The following is a 23845-nucleotide window of genomic DNA, read 5'->3' as shown; positions in this document are numbered from 1 at the left end:
TATTGCCCAGCCCTAATTGTAATGTGTGAGTATGTGAATGTGTGAATTAGAACAGATTTTCTTTTATGAGAGACAGGAAAATGTCGCTGTATGTAAACTTGCAATGACAATGAAGCATTCTATTCTATTTTAAAGACGCTACAAAGTATATCCAGCCAGAAAAAAGCCTGAAAAGCTAGAAGTTAAAATGGAAGTACAGAGAGTTGTTGCTATGAAGACGATACGCCGTCTCGTGTCCTTTGTGTCTCGAATCTTTAGTCTAAACTGGGCATTAAAGGGTTACTACCCCTTTTTTTCAACCTGGACACTATGTTCCTATCTTTTTGTGTCTAAGTGACTAATGAGAACAACAATCTCTGACGTTGGTCCAGTATTTAGCGAGATCGCTGCAGTCAGCAGCGGCGAAACAAGCTACGATGTTAAGTTAATAGGACAATTTCCAGCTTGTATTTACGTTCACAAAAGTGCTGTTTTTGCCGCTCACAGACTCAGATTAATATTCGAAGTGTCTGACAACATTATGGAAAGGATTTCTAAGGAGGTTGACCTTTCTGTTAAAGAGGAAGATCCTTTTTTTAAACATAAAAAACCCACCAGACTCCATGTAAATAAACTGTATTTTTACCATCGTAAAATAAACTTCATTCAAAGTCGACAGAAACTAAATAAAACTATGAAAAGCCGTTTTGGGTCGTCTTTCCACTTTTCCAACCATCACAACTCTAGTTTTGGTTGAAATAAACACACAGTTTACTAATTTACATGTGAAAACATGTTGGCTCTACACACGCTAAAGGTATTGCTTTTTTAAATGGAGTCTGGTGGGTTAAGCGCTAGCGAATTCAGATCTGGTTCTAGTTAAACAGAAAGGTCTCAGAGGTTTTAAAGCTCTATCTCTGAAGGGATCCTTTCCATAATGTTGTCAGACACTTAGAATATTAATCTGAGCGTGTCAGCGGCAAAACGAGCACTTGTAGGTAAGGTAAATATATTACAATGTGGACAATTACCCTATTAACTTAACATCGTAGCTTGTTTCGCCGCTGCCGACTGCAGCGATCTCGCTTAATACTGGACCAACGTCAGAGATTGTTGTTCCCATCAGTCACTTAGACACAAATACATAGGAACATAGGGTCCAGGTTGAAAAAAAAACAACGGTAGTTACCTTTTAAGGTTGAAAACAGTTCTACCTCACAGCAGCTGAGATCCAGAGACACGTCACTGAGGTTCGGGTTGCAGCCGAGTCCCAACAACAACGCTCTGCAGACACAAAAGAAGTCAGTTCAACAGCAGCTTACAGAAAACAATGGCATTGCTTGAGCTATTAGATATTTTTAAAAAACTAAAAAGGTAGAACAAAACATAATTCCTGTTACTCAGACTGTGGCTGCGTTGTTTTTCATGTCTCTCTCCTCCAACTTAAGCAGAAAAATTATTCTGTGTCCTCGTCTTTAATGGATTTCTCCACGTAAGACTTGAACGTTGATGCAATAAGGCAACTCCTTAAAGAAGCCCTCTCTCTCTCTATTGAACATGTTCTGCTAGTAGCTATCTGCTGTACTATTACTATTACTACTACTCTGCACGCTATAAATATAACCAGTTATGAATGGGAAAAAGCAGCAAAGGACAGTATGACGGTTATTATTCCCAAAAGCTACAAGCCAAAATTAGAAGAAGAAAAAATGCAACGTTCGCACAGTTCATGTGTACCAATCCATCACACCGACTCTTTCTCTGATTGTGTTGTTGGCCTACAGGAAGTGAACTGCTGTGCGTCTGCAGGTTTCGGTGGCTATTTTCTTACTTCAGAGCCTCCAGAGGCAGCCTGGTTCCCGACAGACTGACTGAGCTCAGAGCCAGAGCGCTGCTGAAGAACTGCTTAAAGGACGATGGGATTTCTTTACACTTCCTGTGTGGATGTGAGGAGAGACGTGTTCAAATCAGTTATATGCATTCACAATCAGGGCTTTAAAGTGAACCAGCCGACATGGCTAGTAGAGTTTCAAAGTTACCAGCTGGATCAGATTTTCCACTAGCCACATTTCTTTTTCCAGGGAAAATAAAACAGATTATAAATACATATTAACTATACTGTCATATTTGCTGAAACTGCCCCTATGTTCCAGTAGAACTACATTGAAGCACATAATTTAAAAAGAAATCCAGTTCCTCTGGCACCACCTCCAGCCTGTAGTGCAATTCCTCTCCCTGTTCAGATGCACCAATCGGGGGGGGTGTCTACGTGTCAATCACTGCTCATGTACACGCATTCATTCTCCCTTGTGGGGGGAGGGGCTAAGGAGACCGTTTTGAGCTTTAGCGGAAAGGGGGATGAGAAGTTGTCGATGTTCAAATTTTGTCAGCACCTTTAAACATCAATTTTTCTTTAAATTGTTTTTATTTGGGCGGCAGATATACATTAAAATGTTTAAAAAAACATTTATTTTCTAAACAATCATGTAGAAACACCTTAAAACAGGGGCGTCAAACTCAGTTTCCCAGAGGGCCACACTGGAAACTGAGAATCACATCAAGGACCAGACATGCAGAGTTTATTGTCATGCTTTTATTTAAGAGGAAAAAGTCAAATATTTTGACTGTATTATTGCATGTCTCATATACTGTAGTCTTCTCACTTACAGTTTTGGCCTCATAAAGCCCCAAAACAGTCGGCAAAAAAGTCTCCTCAGCCAGACACAAATACGTTGAAGAAAACGCCAAAAAAGTTTAAAAAAGGCAGAAAAAATGCTGAAAAAAGGCAGAAAAAAAAGCATCAAAATTGTCTGAAAAAGTGGCAAAAACATTGTAAAAAGTGCCCAAAACTTCTGAAAAAGTGGCAAAACATTGAGTAAAGCATCCAAAACGTTAAATGTTAAGTGCCTAAAGCATTGAAAAAAACACAACGCATAAACCACCGGAAAAAGCGACAAAAACTAGGTGGGCCTCAATTTATAGTGAACCTAAATTGAAATGCGGGGCGGAATCAAAACCTGCGAGGGGCCGGATTTGGCCCTCAGGCCTTGAGATCGACACATGTGACTTAAAAAGGTCGGCTGCTCGGTATTTGCGTACAAACTCTTCATCGCCCCGTGTCTGCAGTCTTCCTCTTTTGGTTTCTTAACCCCCAAAAAATATCTCCACGTTAGTTTTTTTTTTTTCTTCCCTAACTCACTTCACTACTTTATTTCAGCCCCTCTGGTTTGTTTTGCGCCGTTCTGTACATTTTCTCCGTTTTACCGTTTAGCTCGCAATCAATCCCAAAACACGTAGCCAACGGTTGTTTGACACGTCACGACACGGTGTTGCCAGATAAAGATTACAGATTAAAGCCCGCCCAGATTTCTTGGCGGAAAACAGACTAATCGGGCAACGCTGACCCGTCGCATCGTTCCTGCAGCCTGCCGATTCAAACTGACGAAGAGTTTGTTTCAATCATCACCGGCCAATGGCTAGTAGCTTGGGTTGGGTTGGCAGGTGTTAATTTCAAGCCCTGTTCACAATGACTACTGTACATCGCAAACTGTTAGTGATGTTAAATGTACATTTAATGGTACACTGTGTTGTGTTTTAAGTATTTTTATTAGCTAAAATCAATGTTTTCATTCATAAATATGTCCTCATTGGTGTAAAATGACCTCTGCCAATGATCTGACTTATCGTCGTAAGCGAAGAATTTCATATCTCATATCATATCTTTACATTGGAAGGGCAAGTCCAAGAAGGCTAAAAACTGAAATCTCTGAGAGGGACATAAAGCACTAGCCTACCTGTCTAGCTAATCCACAACGTGTTTTCGTTCAGAGCCAGCATCACGTGACTGAAATCAGCTGAAACGGAGAAGGAGATACCGTAGTTGCAACACGCATTTGAAAAAGCGAGGCGCTGGAGAGCACTATTCGTTTGAATGCAAAATAGGCCTACAATGTCACCGATGGGAGAAATTCCTACACAGTGTACCTTTAAACTTATTTAATAGTGGTATTTGTTGGGAGAAGTAATCTGCCAGTCCAAAATCAGACAGACTGTAACGTAGTCTGTAATATATCTGTTCAGGAGTTGTCTGCGGTTAGAAGGATGGGCGTGATGTTTAATCTCTGACCTGTGAGAGAAGACTGACTTGGACAGGTTAAGGACGGAGAGATGCTTCAGAGATCCTCTGAGCAGAGACGCACACACCTGAAAAACAGAAAACTCAACTTCAGCAAAAAAAAAAAAAAAAAAAAAAAAAAAAAAAAAAAAGGCTGTAACAAACTGTACAAAAACATCCACAGAAATACAAACACGGTATTATTTACTTTACTCTGATATAGGTTAGAAGTGCAGACGCAGAAAACTTGCATTGGTTATTGGAAAGAGGCTGTATATGCAAATTGTATTCCATATTTTTAAAAGTTCCTAACTTCAGCCAACTTCAAAGTCCATTAATCTGTGGTTATTTTTCTTGATTCACCGATTAGTTGTGTGGTCTCTAAAATGTAAGAAAAATCTCCAAAGCCCAAGATGTTTTGTCTAGTGCTGTCAAACGATTAAAATGTTTAATCGCAGTAATGTCATAGTTATTTTAATTTATCACAATTAATCGCACATTTTTATCTATTTTAAAGGTCCCCAGTTTTTTCTCATTTTAATGGGGGGTGGAGAATTGCCATCAGCTGGGTGCTCGGCCATCAGCGGTGTGCTCGGCCATCAAGTTGTATTTCAGACTTCAGTTCACAACGACAAAACACACAGAACACTTTGGTCTTGTCAATGGAACCATTTGGCAACTTTTTAAAAGTGAACTTTCCATTCAGAATCAGAATCCTTTTCGGCGTCTCACGCTCGCCATCCACTCAAAACGTAACGTTAGCCTGCTACTCTTTTGTGCGGCGTGCCTGTTGTTTAGTTTCCGGTCTAGCTAGATCCGGTGTGGTGTTGTAGTTTTTCTAACGTTACTAGTTGTTGCAACAGCATGTGAAAAAAAACTACAAAGTTTGCTAGGCCAAAAAGAACGTTAATCTCGCGATACAAAAAATCTACGCCATTAAAATGGGTTTGCGTTAACGCTGTTAATAACGCGTTTAACTGACAGCACTAGTTTTGTCCACAACTTAAATATATTCCGTCACTGTCACAGAGGAGTTAAGAGACTAGAAAATACTCACATTTAAAAAGCTGCAATCAGAGAATTGTCACTTAAACCGAATTTTATTTTTAATAGTTGACAACTAATCAAGTGATCGATTTATCTTTGGAGCTCTAGTTTTGTGCATGAGCTGCTTTTCCAGTACCTGCTCCAGAGAGCAGTCGCTGTTGGACAGATCCAGAGTCTCCAGGCAGTTCAGGTGACTCAGGAAGCTGTGCAGGTTCTAAAACAAAAAACACACAAATACATCGCTGCTGTCATTTCAAAAAGAAGGTTTTGTACTGTTAGAAGCTTTAATAAGCTGTGGGGGTTGCAGAGTTTGTCCTGAAGTTGCACGGGACGGCAGTGGAGGGTGGAAAGCGTACCGGCATGTCGTCCCCTCGGAGCGAGTTGCCCGACAGGTCGAGGTGTGTGAGGGAGGTGGCGACGGCCGGGTTGGCACACAGAGCCTGACAGAGGCTGTTCACGCCTGCAAGAAACAACAGAGATCAGGGTTCCCTCCCAGAAAAGTTCTTCAGCCCCGTAGCAAGTGTCTTTTTTTTTGTTTTTTCTGACTTGGGCCTGGCTGTGATGACAGAATCATGGACTGCAATCGCAAAAAATGTGAATTTAAAAAAAGCTAAAAGACAGATTCCATAGGGCCCTACATTAAGTCAGTGCTTAAAGCTAACTGGAGATTTGAAAATATGACGTCTAAGTGTCCAATCGGGCCGCCCCACTGTAACTGTACTTTAAAAAACGTCCAAAAAATACATTTGAAAAAAAACAAATCGCAGAGATTTAAAGGGTAACTACCGTTTTTTTTCAACCTAGACTATATTTTGCTATGTTTTTGTATCTAAGTGACTGATGGGAACAACAATCTCTGACATTGGTCCAGTATTAAGCGAGATCGCTGCAGTCGGCAGAGGAGAAACAAGCTACAATGTAAGTTAATAGGACAATTGTCCAGCTTGTATTTACCTTACCTAAAGGGCTTGTTTTGCCACTGACAGACTCAGATTAATATTCTAAGTGTCTGACAACATTATGGAAAGGATCCCTTCAGAGATAGACCTTTAAAATCTCTGAGACCTTTCTGTTTAACCAGAAACATCTCTGAAGTCGCTAGCGCTAAACCCACCAGACTCCGTTTAAAAAAAGCAATACTTTAAATGTGTATAGAGCCAACATGTTGTCACAAGTAAATCAGTAAACTATGTGTTTATTTCAACCTAAACTAGAGTTGTGATGGTTGGAAAAGTGGAAGGATGACCCAAAATGGCTTTTCACAGTTTTATTTTGTTTCTGTCGTCTATGAATGAAGTGTATTTTACGATGATAAAATAACAGTTTATTTACATGGAGTCTGGTGGGTTTAGCGAATGCAATTTTGCGGATGTCTTTATGTTTAAAAAAAGGATCTTACTCTTTAACAGAAAGGTCGACCTCCTTAGAAATCCTTTCCATAATGTTGTCAGACACTTAAAATATGAAATACAAGCTGGACAATTACCCTATTAACTTACATTGTAGCTTGTTTCGCTGCTGGTGACTGCAGCGATCTTGCTTAACACTGGACCAATGTCAGAGATTGTTGTTCCCATCAGTCACAAAAACATAGGAAAATAGGGTTGAAAAAAAGCGGTAGTTACCCTTTATGGCCCAAAATGCACTGAAAGCGTCTGACACACGCATTTTTTGTCATTGGCGATTTTGGAGCGTCAAAATGAGGAGCCAGCATGACCAAAGCTGTTTTGTTTTTTTCTGCAGCCGCAGTACATGTTTGGAGAGAGTAACCGTTACACTCTATGTAATAATGTAATCCGGATCAAAATTGATATTATAACTACATATTTGTAATGTTTTTAGTGACCTGCGCTGTCACTGCAAAAAAGAAGAAAAAAATCAATCATCTGTTTCGTGATAAAAAAGTGTGCAGGGTTGACAGAGGTTTTACGTTTTAAGTCATATGCCCCCGCTGGTAGGTGTATATGTGACGTACAAAACATTTGCCTAAAGATCGACCTTTTCTAAAATACTGCTGGTTCTGCGGTGATGCCCGCGGTGCGCCATAGAAGCACAATTGAAGGGGCGTCAAAAATCGCGTCCAGTACGTTTTGGGCCTTTAGTCCCGGTGGGCCACCAGGCTTCCAATACATCGGGAGGAAACCCCCTGAACATAATCTCCTGAAACAACAATTCAGGATCATGATGACAATTTGTGACATCTTTGCGTTATCTGTGCTCACCTTTAGGAGACATGGAGGTCCTGGAGAGGTTCAGGTGCTTTAGGCCCATGGGCAGTTTGGCAAGTTGGGCACTCAGAACAGCAACACCTGCAGAAAGTAGCACTGTTAGCGCTGGGTATCGGGTATCCAATGTACCATCTGTGCTTAACGTTGAGTTTTTCTACGACGTGTAGCGTTAGACAGACATGACTAGATCTTGGTAGAAGCGTGCTGCGTGCTGATTGGCTCACTGACGATGACGAGAATTAATCCTTAGGTACTTATAGATCCTTAGATCCTTTCGGTTCGGCATTCAGGCGTTTCCTAAAGGTTTCCTCAAGGTTTTTGTAGGATAGCATTTCCTCAAGTTTGGATTTTATTAGTTGCGGTTTCATTGATTCCACGTTTCACATTGATTTACTCATTTGCTGCTCTTCTTGTGGATATGTGTGTGCGTGTGTGTGTGTGTGTGTGTGTGTGTGTGTGTGTGTGGGGCGTGGCTGCTTTGTTTTTTGTTTTATCTTTATATGTAAAGCACTTTGTGCTACCTTTGTGTGTATGAAAAGTGCTATATAAATAAAGTTTGATTTGATTTATAGAATGATGAGGCGTTTTTTGGATACTCGATACAATTTGCTCTGTGCCTAAAAAGCATTAAATTAGGTACTCAGCCCCAGTCGATGAGAACTTTATGTTTTCATATTTATTCATGTATTACCCTGAGTCACCCCCTACTGTGCAATAGGTCAATTCTATTCATTCGCACCATATCTAATCTGTAAATCTGTACATCTGTAAATGTTTTACCTGTCTGTATACAGCAGAGGTGTTTATAGTGCACATATTAACCCTAACCCACAGAATACCTTTTTATATATTTTTCCTATGTTTAAAGGGATATCAACGTGGACCCTATTTTCCTATGTTTTTTGTGTGTAAATGACTGATAGGAACAACAATCAGTGGCAAACCTAGCACTTTTGTGAAGGTAAATACAAGCTGCACAATTTCCCTTTTAGCTTACATTGTAGCTTATTTCGCCGACTGCAGCGATCTCGCTTAATACTGGACCAATGTCAGAGATTGTTGTTCCCATCAGTCACTTGGACACAAAAACATAGGAAAATAGGGTTTTCCAGGTTGAAAAAAAAAAAAACAGTAGTCACCCTTCAATGTGTATTTGTCTTATTCTGATGTGTGTGGATGTTTTTGGAGCTGCTGTAACAAGGGAACTTCCCCCAGTGTAAGATCAATAAAGTCTATCTTATCTTCGAGCTGACGGGCTCCAACGTGGCCACCAGAGGGCGCGCGACTACACCTGAGAGCTCTCTGTGACAGATAGCAGTAACAACTACAACAGCTTGTCAATGGGAATGATGCCCAGTCTGTAGTAGAGACTATGTGAATGAGAATCAATTCATATTAATATAAATAACAATTAATACAATCAATTATATTTTGTAAACACTGTAGAAGAAACATGATATGCCATATCAAGAAGAATAGTTCCCCCGGTTTGTATTTAGGGACATGTATATGACTCATTTTGCACGCCAAAACCTGTCCAGACAATAAAAACAGTGTACAGGATGTGTGTGTGCGTGTGTGTGTGTGTGGGGGGGGGGGGGGCACGTGTTCTAACCTTTGTCCTCCAGTGAGTTGTTGCTCAGGCTGAGTGTGTGCAGCGTGCAGGCGGGGTTGTGTGACAGAGCGCTGGCCAATTTCTGAGCAAAATCACTGAAGAGGAGAGAAAGAGCGTGAAACACAGTGAGACGTTCAGTGACCACCGGGGGGTTAGCGAGTTACGTGATGTGATCAAAACGCGATAACCTCTCACCTTTCATCACGCACAATCGATAAACCAAACACACATGCATTCAATATCCCACATGGACTTCGTGTTCTGGTCACAAACAAAGTTTAATGCTCTCATTTGATGAAGAGAAGTAGGAATCAAATCAGGAAAAATAAATATGCAAACGTTAGTATGGGCTGATCAGTTGAAAATCACGGGACATCGGTTCTATTTGTCCTCTAGTCTCGCTTTGCCAGACCCTCCTCCAAAGCGCACTGGAGGAGGGTCTGGCTAGACCACATAGCATTCGGGGATGGGAGGGAAAACGTGCTCGGGTTTATTGCCATTTCTTTAAACCAATCAGAATCGTCTTGGGCGGTGCTAAGCACCGGAGAAAAATAGGCTTGGAAGGAACTTGTTTTGGCGGAACATGTGTACGTTTAAACAGACTGATCTTGTGAAGTGGCGTATGTATCAAGACGGATACTCGCGTTTTTAGCGTGTTTATCAACGGCATTTGGCCTCCATTGACTGACATTACCTTGCGATTGCGTGTGAATTTACTCCGTAGCGTGTAGTGGTGTAGTGTAGTGGCGTGTATGTTTACGTCGGCCGTATACGGCGTAGACATACACGCGGCTAGCTCAAAATGCGTACAGATAACACGCCACTTGGCTCAAGAAAAGTGGGCGTGTATGTTTACGCGAAGTCATGATGTCACGTTGGTTTAAAAGTTGTTTTAGTCGTGTGAGAGAAAACTCAGATTGGACAGATAGTCTAGCTAGCTGTCTGGATTTACCCTGCAGAGATCTGAGGAGCAGTTAACCATAGTCCTCACAAATCCACCGGAGTTTAGAATGCCAACACAATGGAAGCCCAAGGCAGCGGATATCCGGCCTAAACAAGTGAAATCTGGCGGATTTTCCGGTGGCAACGGAGCAATCCCGGAAGTGGAACGTCGTGGATATAGACTATTTGTCCTCTGACCTTCTGAGTCCAGTGTTGTCGAGCACAAGCTCCTCCAGCCGGCCAGACCGAGCCACCACTCTGAGGATCTGGTCGCACACATCTGTCGCCTGGAGCGCAGAAACACACACACACACACACACACACACACACACACACACACACACACACACACACACACACACACACACACACACAGATGTTTTGGGCAGTTTAGGCCTTTATTTTGATAGGACAGCTTAGACATGAAAGGGGAGAGAGAGTGGGAAAAGACATGCAGCAAAGGAGGGCCGTAGGTTGGAACCGAACCAGCGGCCGCTGCGTCAAGGACTAAGTCTCTGTATATGGGTGTGCGCTCTACCAGGTTAGCTAACCAGGCGCCCGGGCCTTTAATTTCATTTGATCTGAGTGAGATTTTGAAGAAGCAAAAACAAAACTAGATTAACGTATTTTGTATGGCAGTGATTTTTTGTTGGAGTGATTAGAGTCTTATGTAGGCACATAATGTAATCTGAAAACTGCTGCCCTGATTTAAAAAAAAACAATCCAACTGATCTCTGCTGGTATTCTGTCTATAATGGAGTGGAATGGAAATTTCTAAGTGACCCCAAACTTTTGACCGGTACTACTGACAGAATACCAGCTGAGATCAGTTGTATTGTTTTTTAAATCAGGGCAGCAGTTTTCCGATTACATTATGTGCTTACATAATTGCAAAAGGGTTGAATGTTGCAGAAAGAAGTGGCTGATCTTTAATGCAATATCTACATTGCCCATTATCAGCAACCATTCATCCAATGTTCCAAAGGCCCATTCTGTTTACTAATCTGATATCATTTTAAAAGGCTAACTGAGAAAACACTGGAGAACCCTTTTAAAATAATGTAAAACTGCTGCCCTGGTAAAAAACGCAAATGCAACTGATCTCAGCTGGTATTCGGTCTATAATTGACCCCAAACATTTAGCCGGTAGTATGTATGTGTGTATATATATATATATATATATATATATACATACATATACATATACATATACATATATATACACATATATATATATACACATATACACATATATATATATATCTATCTATATATCTATATATACATATACATATATATATATACATATACACATACATATATATATATATATATATATACACATACATATATATATATACACATATATATACACACACATATATATATATATATATAATACACATATATATATATATACACATATATATATATACATATATATACATAAAGCCACAGAATTTTAAATTCCAACACAAAGAAAGCGGAAGGAAACGGAAAATACATGCAACTAGAGCAATCCTGGAAGTGGAACGCAAAGGATATAGACCAAGTGATTTTTAACTTCAATAAATGCAAATCTTTCCAAAAGTCAATGAGTAATCGTATTAAATAATCGTGATTTCAATATTGAACAACATAATTGTGATTAGAATTTGGGTTACCAGTTTGAAGTCTTTGGTGCCGAGTTTAGTGAACCACTGGTTGTACTCCAGAGCTGCGATGATCGCCACCAGGTCCCTACAGAGAAAAGACAAGATACAGCCGTCACAGAGTGATAATAAGAATGAACTTCATTTTTCTTCAAAAAAATTGCCACTAAGTAATGTCATTAACAAATAAAAATATAAACCATAAAACACAATGCTGATTAAAATCACTAATAAAATGTTTCCTCTCGTTAAAGCTATAGTGCGCAGTTTCTGTTGCCCCCATGCCAAGTAATGACGACAAAACTGTCGGCGTGTCCACATGATACAAGCCTTCTGTGATTGTGCACATTGTGTGTGTGAACATTGAATTGAATAAAAAAAAGCCCCACTAAAAAAAAAGGAATGACATTTACATTTTAAAGTGCAGTTTTCTATTGATGAAATAAAAAAAGTCTTGAGTGTCTTTCGCGATACGTTTATTGCGGCAGTTCAATTTGCCATGACGATGACAAACGATTTATTGCGCAGCCCTAGTCAGAGTCCCACAAACTTTCTGTGATGAGCTCTAGGCGATAGAAGTGTACATACCTGTTCTCCAGGTGAATGAAGTCCTGCAGGTTGAGCTCTCTGGTGTCCTGAGTGAGATAGATGGTGTCTACATCCTGTGGTTAAACATGAGAGGAAATGGTTTTCACGATGGCGTGTTCAGGTACATTACAGAGCTAAACTCAAAACAAAAATGTTCTGACGGACAAAGACAATTGAAACACAAATGGAGGTAAACCGATGCAGCTTGAAGAGCAGAGGAAGAAGGGTACAACTTAGCAGTAATAAAATCAAAACAGTCATGGTGTGCGTCCATTGTCAGAGTCATTTCAACGCTTCCCGTTCAATGCATTCTGGTAGCGTCACACAGGGACTTTGGAGAATCCAGGCAACTTTATGCAAATGAGGAGCGGCCGGCTCGACGCCTCTCAAAAGCTGATGAAAATCTTTTAAAACTTTAGTGCATAACTTTTTGATATTAATGAACGTCTGGTACATTCAAGCCGTTGCCAAATGAGATGCTATAAAGCTAATTAAGACTATCAGCTCCACACAACTCTCTCTGGATTTCTCAGTATGACTGTGTTCAGAAGATTGTGGCGTTTGGCGACTTTCCCACGTAGAAACTCGAGTGAAGATAATGACCTCCGTGTCCTCTTTGGCTACTAACAGCTGTGTGGAGGGGGGGTGGTGGTGCGTTTGCGATCACGGAAGGCTTGTATCATGTGGACGCGCCTACAGTTTTGGTGTCATTACTTAGAATTCCTCATGGGGGCGACAGAAACTACGCACTATAGCTTTTAATCGACCTTTGTTGTTGCAATTGCATAGCTTATTTCTTAGTGAACTATTTTTATAAAATAATAGATCGTATTGCAAACGAGCCACCATTATGGTCGGTTTTGGAAATACGGGAGCAGAAAGACATAGCGACCAATCGTCCAATCGGGTGCAGCCTTCGCGGTTGCAGGAGGTTGTGGCCCTGGAGTTTTCTTTGCTTGTCAGTGGTCAGTGAGGAGAAACTGAGTCAGTGGTCAGTGAGGAGAAACTGAGTCAGTGGTCAGTGAGGAGAAACTGAGTCAGTGGTCAGTGAGGAGAAACTGAGTCAGTGGTCAGTGAGGAGAAACTGAGTCAGTGGTCAGTGAGGAGAAACTGAGTCAGTGGTCAGTGAGGAGAAACTGAGTCAGTGGTCAGTGAGGAGAAACTGAGGGCAAGCCCACTAGCGTGCAATGCTGAGAAGTGTGTGGGGGGGGTGCGGTGAAAACAACGCGTATATGGACACGTACCGTCACAGATGAGAAAAGAAAAAGAGGAAGACGTGGAAGATGAAGAGGTTGAAGGAAAAAAAAAAGCAGAAGAAAAAACAAGAAGCAGAGGGAATATAGGAGGACAAAATGAAAAAGACTATCAAGAGGAAGCAGCAGAAGGCCAAACAATGACATATTAATGTTGAATAATTATATGAAAAACAAGCACACATTTAGCAGACAAAGAAAGAAGTGGTAGGAGCAAAGAAAGGCAGAAGAATAAAAACCACAAAAAGTGACCATAACAGCAGCAGATAAAAAAAATCTTACTAGGAACAAAAAGGCAGAAAACAGAAAAACTTATACAAAGACAATAAAGAATAGATTTAAGAGAAAAGAGACGCAGCAAAAAAAAAAAAAAAAAGAATGATGATTTCAGTCAACAGCACCGACCCATTGGACCTCCTCTCTGTACGGCAGGCCCAGGTAGTCACACACACACCAGTACTGATGAGAAAACCCGCCTGCAAAGAGTCAAAACAACACCTTTGAGCGCTTAAATGCACTTTTAAACATTTGCCAGGATGTCATTTTTTTTTTTTCTCTTTGAGGCTGATTTACCGCAGGGTCCCTGATCGGCTGAGCTGTGTTCGTCCCAGATGGCCTGGAGGGACGCCGTCCTCTCCGGAGGCTTCAGACTCAGCTTCTTCATCACCTTCCTTCCTTACAGAGAGAGGGGGGAGGAAGAAGAAGAAGAGGGATGAAGACACACACCAAAAAAAAAAAGAACTTCTTAAATCTCCGAAAGAGAAACTGGGTGTTTCACAGAGAGAAGACAGGGTAACACTTTACTTGAAGGTATCTACATAAGAATGACATGACACTGTCATGACACAGTCAATGCACATGGACCCTAACTCTAACCCTAACCATAACTTGTCATGACAAAAACCGAATAACACTTACTAAAGCGTTATGTCTTTACGTTTATGACTGTTTATAATATTTATGACACGTTCATGATAGTGTCATGTCACTCTTATGTAGATACCTTCAAGTAAAGTGCAACTGAGCAAGTGAAGTGTAACCGAAGAGACAAAAGAAGCAGGGGATCAGTGTTCGAGAAGCCAAATTATTAATTATATTAAAACTTTAGTGTGTAACTTTTTGCGTAAGGACAATTCTGGCGCAAAATGAACCTTGGGGTTAATAACAAATGGTTAGCGAGTCGACCGTTCTCTGGGATCTGTTTTCATGCTAATCGAATGTGTCTCTAGCTTTTGACAGCTTTTTTGTTGTCTTTACTTAGAATTCCTCATGGGGGGGCGACAGAAACTACGCACTATAGCTTTAAATGCAATGGACTGCAATTAACAAATGGTAACTTATCCAAGCTCATTTGCTCATTTTAATGACCGATTAAGAATCTAAAAAGTCTATGAAATGTGTAAAAACTGTGAACATGGCCATCGTAAGTTCCCAGAGCCAAATTGGTGGTTTTGTCTGACCAACAGTCCAAACATGTTCTTATGTCAGGATTATGTCATATATAGAGCTGCCTGTACATCTCTCGGTTGTTGAATTGGTGCGCCAAGACCGATGTCTGCGCGTGTAAATTAATATAATTTGCCCGTGGAGCACGTTTTAACGCGCTCGCGTGATATAATGTAAAACCTACAGCGTAAACAGTTTCCTTTCCGGCCCAAGCCCTCTGGGAGCCCCTGAAGGGCTCCCTGTCTGCTACCTACACAGGGGAGCCGGCGGGGCAGATCCGGGTCAGACAGCAGCCGATGTGAGCGATCACCTCATCCACTTCCTCCACCGAGCCCAGCCGGAGGCTCCACGGGCCGCGCTCATACTCCAACACCAGCTGCAGGGGGCGACACATACACACAAAGCAACGCCAAATGTAAGGACGCGATAAAGATGTTACTTACGATAAATAAACAGTAGCGTACTCAGTTCTGCAGGCTTCTGCTAAAATAAAACATTCATTTCCAACATTCTTTGATTGAACAAATTGAACATTGAATTAACTATAAAAGGCAGCACTAAAAAAACAAAAAAAAGAATGATAGTTACATTATGAAGTGCAGTTTTCTACTGATATTGTCTTTCAACTAACACAAAAAAGAAATCTCTGAGTGTCTGTTACGGCCTTTAAGTTTACGTCTAGGTGTCTATGGGTGTTATCTGTACGCATTTTGAGCTATCCGCGTGTCTGTCTACGCCGTATACAGCCGACGGGTTGCAGACTGACCTCAATAAGTGGCATATTTGTGACACGCCAATCGGTATGCCATTTTGGCGTGTTATCAATACGCATAATCGCTTTTTGGATGGTTGGATTTAGGAAAACAATAACAGGGTTGGGTTTAGGAAAAGAAGAACGGGACTGTTGGGTTTAGGAAAAGAAGAATGGAACAGTTGGGTTTAGGAAAAGAAGAACGGGACAGTTGGGTTTAGGAAAAGAAGAACGGGACAGTTGGGTTTAGGAAAACAATAACGGGGTTGGGTTTAGGAAAAGAAGAACGGGACTGTTGGGTTTAGGAAAACAATAACGGGGTTGGGTTTAGGAAAAGAAGAACGGGACTGTTGGGTTTAGGAAAAGAAGAATGGAACAGTTGGGGTTAGGAAAAGAAGAACGGGACAGTTGGGTTTAGGAAACGTGACACTCGTGACACGATCCCCGGTCTCCTGGGTGAAAGTCCTGTGTTGTTTGACCCATCCACCCCCCCTAACCAACCTCCCTACGCAGATTTTTGGGCTTTCATACTACTCGCTATGGCGTAAATTGACACGCTATCGCAGGGTAATGTAAGGCGTTGATAAACACGCTAAAAAGCGATTATGCATCTTTATACCACGCCAAAATGGCATACGAATTGGCGTGTCATACATACGCTACTTATTGAGATCAGTCTGAAAGAAAAGCAAAACCAGGACACCAGTAAGCCAACTGTGGAGACACTGCAAGATTGCAGTGTAACAATTGTGTTAACCCTTATTTACAGCAAACCAAAATAATAAGAAATGGTAAACCAACTAAGAGCAGAAGCTGTAAAACAGCCAGGGTCTCCAGGGCCAAAACAACATTGGCGATTTGTCCTAGCCTTCCGCAACGTGTATATTGCGCATGTTGATATTGCGATGACGATTAAAAAAAAAAAACAGATCCATTGTGCAGCTCTAGAATTTAGCCAATCAATCAGTCTTTAATATCCCTCCTTACTGTATCCTCCCTGGAACATAAACGGTGTTGAGAGACGTCAGTGTTATCTGGGTTTGTGTAACGTTTAAGCTACGATCCAGGTGTGTTTGTATGTCATAAATGTGATGGTTGCATGATTGTTTGCATGTCTGTGTACCTGAGTGGGCTTGTTGCTGCTGATTCCCTGGATATCCAGGTAGCTGAAGGAGTGTTCAACCTAAAATAAGCAAAAAAAAAATAAGGAGGAGACAGATTATGAAATTCAGCAGTAAATATATCAAGTTAATCTTGGATTTCGACATATTACATTATTCACAGAGGCATTTACCAGGGCAACATGTTGAGTTCTGGGAAAGCATTTTGGCTTTTATTTTTGCTTCAACAAATTACGAATGGAAAGTTCTGTGTCCCAAAGGAGAACTCGCTCTCCACAGTGTGAACACTTCTCTGGAAGATTAAAATAATAATCTAAAACTGGTTAATTTGCCTCTTCCTGAGAACCGGAGGATTTTCCCACAGGAAAACGTTTAGCTCCCGGACACAGACAGAGTGCACGTCAAATCGTTCAATAACTGGATGCAGAGAGATCTCAGGTGTTGTACAGTGCTGCTCATGAATATAGGAACCCATGCTAAAGTGGACTAAAAAGGGGAATAAAAAAAAAATCATCTTTTGGAAATTGATCTTAATGCCTTAATTAAAAAAAAAGTGAGGAAAAATGCAACCTATAAGGACACCAATTTTCTTTGTGAATGAATAATGTATCGTAACGAAATAAATGTGCTTCCTTAAAATACAGGGGGCATACGTATAGACACCGATATGTTAAATTCCCATAGAGGCAGGCAGATTTTTATTTATTTTTTTATTTTTAAAGGCCAGTTATTTCATGGTTCCAGGATACTATGCATCCTGATAAAGTTCCCTTGGCCTTTGGAATTAAAATAGCCCCCCCCACATCATCACATACCCTTCACCATACCTAGAGATTGGCATGGTTTTATTTCAGTTAGCCTAATAGCTGGTTTGATTTGCATTGAGAGATGATCTTATGAAAAGTACCCCATGTCAATCTCTAGGTTGTTTTCTGAGGACTATGGTTAACTGCTCCTCAGATCTCTGCAGGGTAAATCCAGACAGCTAGCTAGACTATCTGTCCAATCGGAGTTTTCTGTCACACGACTAAAACAACCTTTGAACGTAACCTAACATCCGTCCAGCGGAAAAAAAGCACATCCGGGGGGAATTTCTGCCGGCACCGGAGCAATACCGGAAGTGGAACGTCGTGGATCTAGACCAGTGTTGGACCTATCTAATGCCTGTTGTTGCTGGGTGGAAGAAAATAAGACTTTACAGGTAACAGCCAGGTTACAACATCTGCTGGAAAGACAGGTTCTAGTTTGGCGTTTAAGACAAGAGTGTTCTCTGCGTCACTATGACCTTCATTTAGAAACAAGTCTTCCTTAACAGAGAACTCACTTCAAAAGGCTTTCATTAATAGAATTAACACTGTACAATCATCAACATTTCTCCGATGAGAAATCTGTCCGATGCTCCTTTGCGAGAAAATGGTGTGGGTTGTGATGCAACGCTGTGCGGGGCTGCTGAATTATGATGATTATGGATATTATGACAACGGGAAGTGGCGAAAAAAGGAACAAAATCACAGAGACAATAGGAATGTGAAAACACGAGCTGCAGAACAAATGTGTGGAATCACAGCCTTGGGCACATTTCCCTTTGAATCCAGAGAGAAGAGGAAAGAGAAAGAATAAGAAACTTATTAAACTCGCTGCCAAGAAAAGAGAGAAAGGGAGGAAAACAGGGAAATGAACAGAGACGGGAGGAGATAAGGAGAGGGGGGGGCAATAAAAGGGGGAGTTACTAAAAAGAAATTAAAAGATGAATAAGTTATTAAAAAGAAAGTGAAAGATGAATAACATTGTGAGATAGAAATGAAAGAGTCAAAATATAGGAGGGATAAAAGAAGAGATAGAGAAGGAGGAAACAGGTGGAATATGGTTGTGGACTTTTATCCACGGAAAACACAGAAAGAGAGAGAGAGAGAACGAGAGGGCAGAGAAAGAGAAGTGTGCTGCCTCCCCTCCGTTTCCTTGCCAGCTGTTAAATTCCTCCATTGTCTTTTTTTTTTTTTTTTTCTCTCCCTCTGCCGGGACAGTACACACTGAGGAACAAACCACCCTCTGTTTCTCACTCACACACACACACACACACACACACACACACACACACACACACACACACACACACACACACACACACACACACACACACACACACACACACACACACACACACACACACACGAAAAACTGCTGGCGCACTCTGAAACAACAGATCAGGGGTCAGCTGGCAGAGCGGGGTTTACCAGATTTGTATCCCAGGGTTATGTAAATTTCATTTGTGAGTATTTCTGTTGAGAACTGTATTCATTATTATATCGTTTAACGTTTTTAAATACACAGTAAGAGGCCTGCAGGCTGTGAACAAGCAAGGTTGTTAACATCTGGGAACAGTGAAACTTTCGCAATTATCTAAAGTCTATCAATCATTTCTTAACAGATATATTATTAAGAGTTATTTTTATCAACTCGTTAACAACAAACTACTGGAAGCAATTCAACTTTTATACATCAGTTAAGCAAATGGATGAATGCATGGATAGACGTACAGACATATAAAGCAGGAATTTAGAATTCAATAATTTTTGCTAACTTAAAAATGTAATTTCTGTGTAATTAACTTTCCAGACTTTATTGCCTTGAAGGTCCCATGACATGGTGCTCTTTGGATGCTTTTATATAGCCCTTAGTGGTCCCCTAATACTGTATCTGAAGTCTCTTTTATATAGCCCTTAGTGGTCCCCTAATACTGTATCTGAAGTCTCTTTTATATAGACCTTAGTGGTCCCCTAATACTGTATCTGAAGTCTCTTTTATATAGACCTTAGTGGTCCCCTAATACTGTATCTGAAGTCTCTTTTATATAGACCTTAGTGGTCCCCTAATACTGTATCTGAAGTCTCTTTTACATAGACCTTAGTGGTCCCCTAATACTGTATCTGAAGTCTCTTTTATATAGACCTTAGTGGTCCCCTAATACTGTATCTGAAGTCTCTTATACATAGACCTTAGTGGTCCCCTAATACTGTATCTGAAGTCTCTTTTATGTAGACCTTAGTGGTCCCCTAATACTGTATCTGAAGTCTCTTTTATATAGACCTTAGTGGTCCCCTAATACTGTATCTGAAGTCTCTTTTATATAGGCCTTAGTCGTCCCCTAATACTGTATCTGAAGTCTCTTTCCCGAAATTCAGCCTTGGTGCAGAATTACAGCCACAAGAGCCATCCCACAATGAGCTTTCCTTAGGATGTGCCATTTCTGTGTCTGTAGCTATTTAGGAGGAGAGAAGGGGGGGGCAAGGTCGAGGGTGGGGGTGTGGCCTTGACCAACTGCCACTTTTCTCGTTTGAAAGCCATGATGCCTCTCTCTTTCTCATAGGTGGGCCAAATTCTCTGGGCGGGCAAAGCAGAGAAAGGGGAGGTAACGTTTGTAGGGCTTCATGTCAACAAAAATGCGACAAAAAGCAACTAATTGACAAAAAGGTGACAAATGTCTGAGAAAGCCACAAAAAAGTCGGAACAAAAACAACAAAAATCAGGGAAAAAAAGCTACCAAAATGTTTTTAAAAAAGTGACAAAAGCACATCAATAAACTCTACATGTCTGGCCCTTGGTGTGATTCTCTTTTTCCAGTGTGGCCCCTAGTGAAAATGAGTTTGACACCCCTGATATAGAGTATAGTTCACTATTAAAAAACTCTATATAGGGATTAGTGAGTGGTTGAATGAGTGGAACACAATCAACAGAATCATCAAATCACAGCTTTAGTTTCCTTATGAGCAAACTCTAGAGCCCGGTTTCACTCTGCATCACGCTTATTCACAAGTGGTCTGGCCTGATTCACAAACTCATTAGTCAGACGCCAAAAACCTGGAGGGTTACCAGAGAGCCATTAAAAACAGAGGCTGAGAAAAAAGGAAACAGCGAGAGTAATTTTAGAGCCATGTTTAACCATTAATAACACAGGACTCCGATGACACATCATTTATAAAGCAGTTAACCAGGAAGTTTACTGCAGTATTCTTTTTTTGTGACTTGTAATCTGAGTAGGACTGTGTATTGGCAAGAATCTGGCGATACGATACGTATCACGATTCAATATATTTCGATATATTGGGATGTTTTGAAAGTATTATTTTTAGAAAAACTAATATTTAAAAAAGACATGATGTTCAGAAAAATCAAAGAAGTTTACTTTAGGTAAACAATTCAGTACACAGAAAATCAAACTTGCGATTGTGGTTCCCAGGTTCTTAGTGAGCCAATGTTGATATGCTAAAGTAGGCCAAAGTTCAGCCATAACTACATTGTTAGCTTCTAGCAAAAAGTCAGGCTGTCGCTGCCCGATGTGAGTCGAGCGCAGCTTTGAGTCGTGCGTGCGTCACTTTGCGACGAGTGCAGATGGGAGTTGCGCGCGTGTCACTTTGCGACAAGTGTCCTCCAAGATGCTAACGGCTTTTTGAGCTAATGCACAGTCTATGAGCTAACGTTAGCAATCAAACAATCATAGCTAAAAAACGCTTTTCGAAATGACTACTGCTGCTGGCTACAAGTTAGCAATCAAACACAACAAAGGCTGTCACTTGAATGGTGTTTTGAGCTAACGTTAGCAATCTAACAATCATAGATTAGCTAAAACGCTTTTGAAATGACTTCCATCTTCTGTTATTGTATGTGAAGAGAAATGTTTATTATTTTATGGATTTCACAAATTGCAGTAAAACATTTAAATCTGAGCGTGCGCGACTCGCATCTGCACTCGACCAGAGTCGGTCTGACTCGGCTAACATCGGGTATGCCATAAACCGTTTAAATCTGCAACTGACTCACATCGGGCAGTGACAAGGCTCTGCTAGGCACAGTTAGGCGAGGACACTAGTGGTGCGTCTCAGCATAGCCATCTAGCGGTAGGGGGTTTAAACACAACATAAATGTGAACCACTGTCTTACATGAATATTTTTGCACGTAAACTAAAAAAAAAAAAATCAATATTGCATTTTTGAAAATCGATACAGTATTGCAAAATAAAATAGCGCGATACTCAAGTGTATCGGTTTTTTCTTACACCCCTAAATCTGAGGTGTTTGTAATTAGTCTCTTAGCTCTTCTGTTACACAGAAATCTAGAGATGGGTTATCGTCCCACTCACTAACCCTTGAAAGTGTGGAAAGATTAACTGTTACACTGAGTTTTATGAGTTTATAAGTTCCTATAAGGGCCCTCCTCGTCTTCATTTATTTAATATTTCAAGCTTGTTTGTCTCTCCGTCTCGGTTGCTCGCCCTCCAGGTTGAACTTTTCTTCCTCTCTCTGTTTTCCTTTCCCACAGGCTGTGTTCTCACAGCTGCATTGTGGGTAAAACTATCAGATGTCTCCATATGGTGGGACGTGTTTTCGCATGTGGGTAGAGAGACGTAGAGAGAGAGAGAGAGAGAGAGAGAGAGAGAGAAGGGGAAAGAGACACTTCAATATTAAGTCAGACAAATGGAGAACTAGGAAGAAGAAGTAGGGGAATAAATACGGACACAGCACCGATATGGGTTTATAAAGTGCAGCGATAAAGGAAGAGATAAAGCGTAAAAAGCATTCTGAAAGGAGGTTAAAAGGCTAAATACGTTCAAATGAAAATACAAGTGACAGGACAAGTAGGGGGAAATGAACGACACTGGTTTTGCAGCTATTTGGTCACAAACCCAAGTAATTGACAAACCTTTTTGACCCGAAAACCAGAGTCACCCAAGTGATAAGAAGTCACCCTGAGGGGGAATATGAATGGGTGTACCAAACCTAATGTCAATCCATCCAATAGTTATTGATAGGTCTGGGTATCGGTAATAACATTGAATTGAATATAAAATTGGCACCACTAAAAGTGCAATTTTTCTGATGATATTTTCTTTCAACTAACGCAAAAAAATGTCACAGCCTTTCGCAATGCGTTTATTGCGCCAGCTGACATTGTGATGACGATATTGCGCGGCGATATATTGTGCAGCCCTGCTGGGTATCGTTTAAAAAAAATTACGATACCAGTACTCTTAAAGTGATACCGATACCAATAGAGTATATTTCATTTGATACCTCTATTTATTTTCTACTTAATTCGATATCTAATCTATATCCACAAAGTTCCACTTCTGGGATTGCTCCAGTGCTGCCAGAAATTCCTCCGGATGTCCCTCATTTAGGCCGGATGTCTGTTACCGTCCTCTTCCTTTGGTGTTGGAATTCAAACGCCAATGGATTTGTGAGGACTATGGTTAACTGCTCCTCAGAACTCTGCAGGGTAAATCCAAACAGCTAGCTAGACTATCCAATCTGAGTTTTCTGTTGCACTACCAAAACAACTTTTGAACATACACATGTTCCACCAAAACAAGTTCCTTCCCGGGACTATTTTTCAGCGGCTCCGTGGCTCTGTCCGGCGTTTAGCGCCACCCAATACGATTGTTTAAAGAAATGCCGATAAACCAGAGCACGTTTTTCTCCCATCCCGGAATGCTGCGTGGACTCGCCAGACCTTCCTCCGCAGCTCTGTGACACCTGTCCTGTGAATGGAAGCCTCTCGGCACGCTGACCGGCCAACGCGTGCAGTGATTGGCTGAGAGAAAACTCATACAAATTTGTATTTATTTTTTCTAGATCTGGATCCAAATATGAATATCGTTTCATTGGAGAAGTTTTTACTAACGATACTACTTGGTATTGGGTTATTTTGGTCAATCAAAGAAACAGCTTCTAGCTGAAATGCATTTGTTATTTCCTGCAATAAATAGGCTAAGACTATTTGAGTGCCTGTGTTTTCATTCTGTAATCCTTGCCATTACTGTGCACCAGATACACCATTCAAGATTTGCAGTTGCGCGTGCTGCTACTTACCATTATTTTGGTCAATACCGGTACCGATATGCAGCCAGAGCTATCGGGATATTCCACCCAAACCCACAAACATGAAACTCATGTTGGCGCGAAATAATAATTAAGTGATCACCAAAGTCAGTAGCCATCCCTAGGCCTATGCCGAAACACCTTATTCACCGGATTTTCCACGTTTAAGAGAGTTTAGGTGTCGGGAAAGGGAGGAGGGAAAGTTGTTGTGGTAATGTAGAAAACGAGACGAA

The 23845-nt window shown here is 40.9% G+C and overlaps 1 protein-coding gene across 1 annotated transcript in view; it reads right to left on the bottom strand.

The window, feature by feature from the left end:
* The window catches only part of carmil1 (capping protein regulator and myosin 1 linker 1), a 66685-nt gene that overhangs the window by 23803 nt on the left and 19037 nt on the right, over window positions 1–23845 (bottom strand). The window contains exons 4-17 of the mRNA XM_028597370.1: window positions 16739–16798; window positions 15119–15240; window positions 13992–14089; window positions 13824–13894; window positions 12166–12239; window positions 11590–11665; window positions 10124–10212; window positions 8984–9078; window positions 7363–7449; window positions 5497–5600; window positions 5277–5354; window positions 4106–4182; window positions 1811–1915; window positions 1194–1263 (exon numbers count right to left, since the gene is read on the bottom strand). Of these exons, the coding sequence (XP_028453171.1) occupies window positions 1194–1263; window positions 1811–1915; window positions 4106–4182; window positions 5277–5354; window positions 5497–5600; window positions 7363–7449; window positions 8984–9078; window positions 10124–10212; window positions 11590–11665; window positions 12166–12239; window positions 13824–13894; window positions 13992–14089; window positions 15119–15240; window positions 16739–16798 (1206 nt within the window). The remainder of the gene's footprint in view (window positions 1–1193; window positions 1264–1810; window positions 1916–4105; window positions 4183–5276; window positions 5355–5496; window positions 5601–7362; window positions 7450–8983; window positions 9079–10123; window positions 10213–11589; window positions 11666–12165; window positions 12240–13823; window positions 13895–13991; window positions 14090–15118; window positions 15241–16738; window positions 16799–23845) is intronic.

This window comes from Perca flavescens, chromosome 14 (assembly GCF_004354835.1).
Source record: "Perca flavescens isolate YP-PL-M2 chromosome 14, PFLA_1.0, whole genome shotgun sequence".
NCBI classification, from domain to species: Eukaryota; Metazoa; Chordata; class Actinopteri; order Perciformes; family Percidae; genus Perca; species Perca flavescens.
This window is presented reverse-complemented; position numbering and strand designations above follow the sequence as displayed.